This window comes from Cryptomeria japonica, chromosome 9 (genome assembly GCF_030272615.1).
Source record: "Cryptomeria japonica chromosome 9, Sugi_1.0, whole genome shotgun sequence".
In the NCBI taxonomy this organism is placed as follows: domain Eukaryota; kingdom Viridiplantae; phylum Streptophyta; class Pinopsida; order Cupressales; family Cupressaceae; genus Cryptomeria; species Cryptomeria japonica.
This window is the reverse complement of record NC_081413.1, coordinates 602,209,221-602,217,996: the sequence shown is the minus strand read 5'-3', so window position 1 is coordinate 602,217,996 and position 8,776 is coordinate 602,209,221. Positions and strand designations below refer to the sequence as shown.

Here is an 8,776-nt window from a genome sequence, read left to right as displayed (position 1 = left end):
TCATGGTCAAGAGGTTTGATTCTTACACGACCATTGAAGGTATGAATGTACCATTCCACAAGATGGTCGGCCGAACAACTTCCACCACAACATTTAATAAAGAATGCACAACTTTGCAGATGAGCCCAAGTCAACACAAGGACCTTGGATTTTTCGATGCAAGCTTTGCAAGGCTTATTCTTTCTTGACTCCCATCTAGATCCTTGGTTGGATTTTGTATTTTGTTTTCTACCCCTCCCAAACTTAGAATTTATATGTTCTAGCTTGAAACCTTTTTGATCATTAGCCCTAGCTCCCCAATGGCAATTACGCTTCCATCCTTTTTTCTTTTGGGGTTGAGGATGCCAAATGTTCCATTATTGTTTGTTCTTTTGTTTTCTTGCCGAGGTCTTGTTTTCATGGACTTTTTCCTATCTATGTTGTCAACTTCGAGTGGAATCATATTTGGTTTTGTGGCAAGGAAGGAATGACTAAAAAAACCCTGTGATTCATTTAGCGGTATTTTTGGCCTTTCACATTTTCAGACATTTTCGAAATTTCACTTATTTTGATCACCCATTAAAGCTCCTTATGTTGGGCCATTATAAGATAGTAAATCAACATTAATCAATATCTATTCTAAAAAAACAATCCATTGCTCATAGAATTTTATTGATTACTATTGTATAGCTCAAGATTGTTCCTTCAAATGATTCCCAATAGTTAATAATTCTTAATGGTAAGTATGAATTAATGATTAATTTTACCATAATTGTATTTTATAATCTTAAAAACTGCAAACAAAATATTCTCTCACTAGATAATAGATTTCAATTAAATAAAAGGATAACCTTTATCCTTCTCTTTAATACCAAGCATCACCCACTAAATCGTAAGGATGGACCAATTCAATTCGGATATACAGAAGAGAAACAAATACATAATGTCCCAACACATCATCTCTAAAGAAAATCCATATACTATGGTGACCAACACCAAAATTAAATTTCTGATACTATAATTTGCTCTAGCATTCCGGGAGGTTATTAGGAGGTGCCTTCAAACTTTCGGACTCACTGGGACCGTTCTTCACTAGAAACACCATGCTGAGCCCCCATGTTACATGATCATCAAAGTGACAATGTACGAACCAAACACCTGCACAAATCCAACAATCATTCATTACTCCATTTTCCAGATTTCAATTTCAAGCCATATATCATATCTAGAATCATAATAGACTTATCACTCTGTTTATTACCTGGATTGTTAGCTTTGAATCTGATAGCACTCCATCCATTGACAGGAACCCCTACAGTATTTCGTTGAGGCGGATCGACCAGATTGAAAGAACTCGGATCTGTTTCATTATCATAATTAGCAAAACCCTCTCCTACCACATAAAAGTCATAACCATGAATATGCATTGGATGGTTGTCTGCTTGGAAGATATTCGTTGCCTGGAACACAATCTGAACTGTGGCATTATATTCAATCACTTTCACCCTTGTTCCAGAAATCAGAGCCCACAGAGTTTTGTCTACATCGCCGTTATAATTATACTCAATGGGTGGATTGGAAGGAAAGTCGGTGGTATAGACATCTGATATGTTAAAGTAATAAGCTTGCAGAACGGCGATATCTGGCAGCACAAAAGATATATTGTTCATACTGGCACTCAATCTGGTATTGTTAGGGCCGCTACAGTTACCACTTGTTTCACAAGGAATTAAACCGAGTCCTACGGTTATCAGGCTACTGTCATCTATGGTTTGGGGAACGTCCACCGGATGCTCCTGTGAAGCCAAGCTTTTTAAGGCTCGGCTAAAGTTGGTCACAGTTGCAGTGTCGTTGTATTCTGGAAGGTCTGGAAGGATTGGAGTGGCAGATGAATTAGAACCCCTGTAGCTTAGAATGGCGGTTGTTGTGGTGTTATCAATATTTGCTAAAGATTGAGTGGTGTATAATTTGGCTGCCATATAGTATTTGGCTTTGGCTTGATTGGCTGTGAGAAGAACGTCTGCAGTCTGACCAGATGATAAAACCAGAATGTCTGTTGTATATGGCTTTGTGTAGGAGGCATCCACGGCTACCACTGTCACATTGTGTGGCGTGATCTTGAAAAAGAGGTGATTATTGACTGCAGCATTGACGATGCGAAGAAGATAGGTTTTTCCCTTCCGTACAGAGAACTTTGTTGTTTCTGCATACAAAAAGTTTCATTAAAGTCGATTGCAATCTTGATTTTGATTAGTGAGAAACGGAATAGGGTGATCCTTAGTTATATTCATAGTGCCCGTTTCTGGATTTCACTGCCTAGGATTATTCATTTTTAATTGATTGAGTCTTACTAATGGGTTACCCATCCACTCAGAATCCAATAGTTCTACCGAATTGAATCCAAAAGAAAAATTGGTACCTGAGCTTGAGCAGTTATAGAGGTCTCCCGGCTGTCCATTTATAGTGAAAGCGTCTGAAACATTCGGTGCACCTCCACTCAGTTTTGCTTCCTCTTCGACTTCGATGGGATCACTGTTCCACCACTCTCCTGTTTAATTTGATTATTTCAGTCAATTGATTAGAGTCATTATGAATTCAAGGACAATCCAGTGTGAACATACAAGAGAAAAGTCTAAAAGATGGAAAACTATGAATCATAATCACATTCCCTATATTCTAAATCACCCACGTTTTTTCGATAGATAAGCACTGCTAAGTACACTGAAAGCATTGTTATTTCAATTCTAAACTTGTAGTTAGCGTAACATATATCAAGATTCCATTTGCTAAAATATTAACCATACTTTTTACAGAATAATAATTAAAAAAAACTTTTCAAAAGCAGTTATGCATCGTATAATCATAACATTCGGAAATGGAATGCATATGAGTTGGTATAAAGCAACCTACACTAATGATTCCATGAGCTATTGGAGTGATAGTATTGTAATATTAAGTTCAAATGTAAATTAGGTGTGGAGGGAATAAAGGTGTTTAGGTTTGAAAATGGTGCAGGTCATTAATTTTTATGGTGTATAGATTTTTAAATTGTTTTCATATTAAAAATTATGATGGAGAATATGTTAAAAAATTCATTCAATTATAAATATTTTTGATTATGATTTTGTAGTAAATGGTGTTATTTTAGTACATTAATGAAAATGTTTTTCTGGTTTAATATTTTTATAATATGATTAAGAAATTCATGTAAGCTAGATTGATGAATAAATATGATATCTTGTAAGGTTAATGCTATCAGATTTCTACAATCCATATTATACTTCTTGTAAAGCTTCTGGATTAGATTGTGTCCTACAAATTTTTAGCATCAATGTTTCGAATCACACACCATGATTCATTATCAAGATGAGAAAGTGTTCAAAGGAGATGAAAAATGCCAAGTTGCAGATCCGTGATTCAGATTCAATCTAGATCTGCATCTTGATATTTTTCATCTCCTTTGAACTCTTTCTCATCCTGATAATGAATCACAAAATGTGATTCGGAACATTATGCTAAAAAAATTGTAGCACACAATCTAATCCAGAAACTTTAAAAGAAATATCTTGTAAGGTTCTACTTTCCATTACCTAGTACTATAGGAAACTCAGCATGTGGGTGGGTAAACGGATAAGGGCTTCCCCTCTTTGGATAGATAACCATAGCTCCATGAACTGTTGCACGTAGCCATGACACATGGGCATGCCACCATAACGTTCCTTCCTGATCAATAATGGTGAAAGTGTACGTAAATTTCCCCCCTGGTTGGATGGGGCACTGCGTAATATACCCAGGTCCATCAGCCCACGCGGTGCGAATCTGTCTCACTCCATGCCTGAAAAATCAAGTTCTTCGTTAAAGAGTTTTGAATCAGGAATGGAATTGACAGTCTACAAGAAATATATTTACCAGTGGATGGTGGCGTTGTGCTTGGCTTTGTTATAAACTGTAACATTAAGTGTGTCCCCATTTCGGACATACAGAGTTGGACCCGGAAGCTGTCCATTCACTGTGACTATGGTATAATTCTCACATAGCCGAGTAATATTTGTTTCTTCAAGCTGTGAAGATCAATAAGAAATTTTGTTTCTTGCGTTAGAACTCCTAAATAGAAATATGGTTTGGACTGTACTTGTGTATACAGCCCTCCCCTTGATTCTCCATATACTCAATGAATGAAAAACAGTATGTAAAAGGAATTATCAAATTCTTCAATAGATTATAATCAATTTGTAATTTATGGAAGAGCACAATCATATAAAAATCTACTCACAACGAATTTGTAGGTATGAAGGTTCGCCCATGCTAGAGAATCAAGTAAGACAACGCATGTAAACAGCACTACCATAAACCTCGCCGAGTGAAGGTTTGACATCATCTTAATCTGCAAACTCTTTCAATATGGAAAGCTCAAACTAAATTTTACCGTGTCAAGGCTGCTTGCTTGGGTGGTTTATATAGCACAAACGTTAACAAAGTAGTGGAATGAAACAGCAAATGTTCCAACGCCGAACACGCAAAAAAAACATCGTGGTATTTTGATATGTTAATCACAGAAGATTCGTAATGTTGTGAATAATGTCTTAACATGTTACTTTCAATCATCCAACATTAGAAATCAGATGGGTGGAAGCCATATTGCAATAGTGTCGACTTTCTAATATTTTATAGTGTGATGGCGATTCCATGGCTAAGTATAAACTTTTAGTTATTTTCAACATATGGTGGACCTTCATACTAATTATACTCTTGCACGAAAAGTTTTCAGGTTTTAGTCATGCGAAATATTCAACAGCCAGTTCTTGTCCATGTCTAATTTGTATTTCTCTGCAATTTGCTATTTTCAATTGTGGGCCAGAAAATTATGGGTCATCATTAGTAGGAGATATCTTTTCAACGATGTCTTATTAGAATTCAATTAAAAATTGTTCATCTCTGTGAATAATTATTATCATCAATCAGTAAATTTGACTGAAAAATGCTGGTAGAATTTAATTATCTCAGTTTATGAAGATAGATTTATTCAAAATTAGAAGTTAAGAGTCATGTATGTAAGTTTAAACAAGTAGACAAAAATATATAATGAACACAAAACAAAAGACGCAAGACAACAAGCTTTACGTGGTTCATCAAAACTGGCTACATTCATCAGAAAGCAGGGAGAATCATTTATTAATCAATCTGCAATACATGACTGTACATATCTATTTATATACATTCACATTCAGGTTTGAAAAGAAGAGTCTGGAGAAGACGAATGGTCATGTGACCATTGAGCTTCATATTCCCAACAATCTCCCCCATGAAGACCAACGAGTACAGCCATGCACATCGACATCCCTACTTCCACTCCTAATTCACATTACAACTAGACTGCAAGATTTAAGCTTTGTGAACTCTTTCTCACACACACTTTGGATTAATCTTCTCCATGCCAAGTCGGAGTCAACAATTTGCTGCAATTGAACCATCTCTTCTTCAATGTTCTGGCACCTCATTAATTTAAAAATGAACACTTCTGTTGTCCACTCTTCCCTCACCAGGCACCCCGAATCTCCTTCGATAAGCTCCTCCAATTCCACTCCATTGGTCACTTTCTCCATAAACTGCAGTCGTTGCACTTGTTCACTATTTGTCGCCTTCTTGTAATCATATACCGTTCTTGCTTGCTGAAACTCTTGTATCAGACTATCCAGCACAACATGCATAGCAAATACTGTTCTACACTTTGTTCCCACCACAAACTGTACCTCGATGCTAAGGACAACGATCTTATTTATTGGATCTATTTTCACCTGATCCATTACATACAACGGAGGTTTCTTCGTCAAAATAACACTACCATCATCTTCCACAGTCGGCGTTGTTGAAGCCTCAGAATCGTCCCGAGTCTCTACTTTCTTGTGCTCAAATTTACCCCCAGCCATAATCAATAATACTGTTGATTGATCATCAACACGTTCCTTCTCAAGAATGCAATCGAACATTTCTTCAATGCTCCCTTCTGTGCCACCAAGGAAACTACTGGTCAAAATCATCAAACGATGGTATAAATTTGCAATGTTCTCTACAGGCACGATGCATTCATCATAGCTAGTATTATCTTCATCGTTGGTATTATACAAACATTGCTTTTAAGATCCGCTCCTTGTGTAAGGTGCACCTCCATAACTGCTGCTAGACAAAAAAGGTTTTATGGGATAATGTCTGCCCATGGCCTCCGACCACTCCATACACTTCTCACACTGCACAAATAGCTTGTCATCAAGTTTGTTAATAAGAAAAGTTGCCCGCTTTGTTCTCTCGAGTGACTCATGGTCCAAATATCCCATCTCTTTGAAGTGTCGCCAAACCTCTACCTCTGCCACCGTTGATGCAAATCGACCATTGCTGTCTAAGGAATTCCTTGGGGGACCTAAGCTCTTCTCCACGCACGAGAGTCCCTTTCTGTCTCTTGACATTGAGACCAACAGCTGCAATGAACCGACAGATCCCTCTACCTTTTCTGTCATCAAATTTTCTTCCAACTGTTCAAATTCAGAATCCTCGCAATACTTCACATTCCTTGCATCCCAAGAAGAAATACCAATAGGCTCTTTTTCAGAGCTATAATCTAGTCCAGGAGGTAAATTGACATCATAACCTGTATGTGGGGAGCCTTGACCATCAAGACCTCTGCCTCCACTTTCTTCAAGTACAGAAGCAACATTACCAGCACTCCTCGTGGCTGCCAAACCCTCATCCTCACAACATTTGACGAAAAAACAACTGCCCTCGTGGAGGTCGCCATTGTAGAGGCTCACATCATAGGCCTCCCACTCCTTGCGACACTTCACCTGCCCGTCCACAACCACTCTGGGCTTCTTCCTACAACTTTCAACCTCCCTTTTACTCTCGATACTAATTTCTTTTTCTTTGCCAACGAATTCATGGTTGCTCAAACCATTTGCTATAGCATCTTTCTCTTCAACCAAATCCTCCTCTTCATTTGACTGATCTATTATCTTCTTATAATTCCAACGATTCTTTTTGGTGTGGCCTCGCTTGCTACAATACCAACAACTACCATCTCTAGGTTTGTAGTTTGACGACCTTCATGATTTCTCACGATTTCTTTCTCTTTTCCCTCTTCCTTCATCATCATATTCTTGGATCTTGTCCATAAAGTTGGCATCTTCTTCTTCATATTTCTGGCCATCCCATCAATGTAGATGGCAAATTGTTTTAGCTTTCACTTGCACAACTTCACTCCCAAGTCCGAGTCTAAATTGCTGAGAAATTTTTCGATGACATAATCAGCTTCATCTTCTTCCATCTCTGCTCAATGACTTACACCTATGCTCTGATACCAATCATAAGTTTAAACAAGCAGAGAAAAACATATAATGGACACAAAACAAAAGACACAAGACAACAAGATTTACATGGTTCACCAAAACTGGCTACATCCACCAGAAAGTAAGGAGAATCATTTATTTATCAATCTGCAATACATGACTATACACACACACACACATATATACATTCACATTCAAGTTTGAAATGAAGAATCTGGAGAAGACAAATGGTCATGTGACTGTTGGGCTTCATATTCCCAACAATATAAACATTTAAATTAGTGTACCATTCATATAGTAATTGATTTACTAGTAGTAAATAATTATGTACAATTGATCCACTATTTATATAGTAATTCTCAAATAACAATTTAAAAAGTTGATAAATTCACAAAATTGCACCTAAATTGCACTCTTATACAATGAAATTAGAAGTGGACAAACATGATTTTAATGTTATTGAGATATTGTTTTCTCACATTCATTTAATCCTTATAAATTTTAAAGTACACAAATTATATTCTAACTTTTCATTTAGTGAATAGTGAATACTGAGTTATCAGAAAAGTAAATGTGAATGAATACATAGTTTAGAAAACTTGTAATTTTATTTTTTAATAATGTTTTTATAATAAACAATAAATTAAAAAGATCAATTGGTATCTAAATGTATTTTAGTATCAGTTTTCTATTTAATATGATGGTTATGTTTTGAGTTTTGAAATGTGATGTCTGTGATATTGACAATTTGTGAATAGTTTGAAAGAAAATTTTGGAATCTTTAAAAGTGGTGATTTAAGATTTACCTCCACTTCAAATTTTGGAAGAGGTCTTATAGTAATTGATCCACCATAGCAAATAATTAGGTACAATTGGTCCACCATTCATATAGTAATTGTCAAATAACAGCATAAATGAAATCACAAAATTGCAACTAAAATTGCACTCTCATACACTGAATTTACAGTTGGACAAATGTTGTTTTAATGTTATTGAGATCTTGTTTTCTCACATTCATTTAATCCTTATTAAATTTGGAATGCAAAAAATCCATTCTAACATTTCTTAAAGTGAATACTGAGTTTTCAGAAAAGTAAACATGAATACAAGGTTAAGAAAATTTCTAAGAAAATGAAAAATTCTTGTAATTCTATTTTTTCAATAATATTTTAATGATGAACAATAAATTAATAGGGGCAATTGGTATCTATTAATTCTGTCATATTTCAGTATTGGTTCTCAATTTGGTATGATGGTTATGTTTTTGAGTTTTGGATTGTGATGTCTCTGATATTGACAATTTCTGAATAATTTGAATGAAAATTTATTATTATTATTATTATTTGATATCATGAAATATCCAGAGACCCAACCCAGCAACCCAACTGCTAATTAAAGTCTATTTATATTATTTTGAATATGAATCTCAAATTAATTGCTAGCATTTAATGATGCCTAAG

The 8,776-nt window shown here is 35.7% G+C and overlaps 1 protein-coding gene across 1 annotated transcript; it reads right to left on the bottom strand.

Annotated features, from left to right (window-relative positions):
* Nucleotides 1–846: 846 nt before the first annotated feature.
* On the bottom strand, nucleotides 847–7,294 carry LOC131042573 (laccase-12-like). The gene is made up of 8 exons (XM_059211824.1): nucleotides 7,215–7,294; nucleotides 6,143–7,026; nucleotides 5,520–6,046; nucleotides 3,889–4,040; nucleotides 3,570–3,814; nucleotides 2,399–2,527; nucleotides 1,241–2,182; nucleotides 847–1,137 (listed from the first exon to the last, which is right to left on the bottom strand). Exons 1-8 carry the CDS (start codon nucleotides 7,292–7,294, stop codon nucleotides 1,007–1,009), a joined length of 3,090 nt encoding a protein of 1,029 aa, XP_059067807.1. The 3' UTR covers nucleotides 847–1,006.
* Nucleotides 7,295–8,776: the final 1,482 nt, after the last annotated feature.

Bases quoted from the DNA above. Each gene is read 5' to 3' on its own strand.
- LOC131042573 (XM_059211824.1), bottom strand. From the start codon at position 7,294: ATGGAAGAAGATGAAGCTGATTATGTCATCGAAAAATTTCTCAGCAAT. The intron at 2,183-2,398 runs GTACCAATTTTT...TTTTGTATGCAG, and splicing joins CTATAACTGCTCAAGCTCAG to AAACAACAAAGTTCTCTGTA. The intron at 1,138-1,240 runs GTAATAAACAGA...GGATTTGTGCAG, and splicing joins ATTCAAAGCTAACAATCCAG to GTGTTTGGTTCGTACATTGT.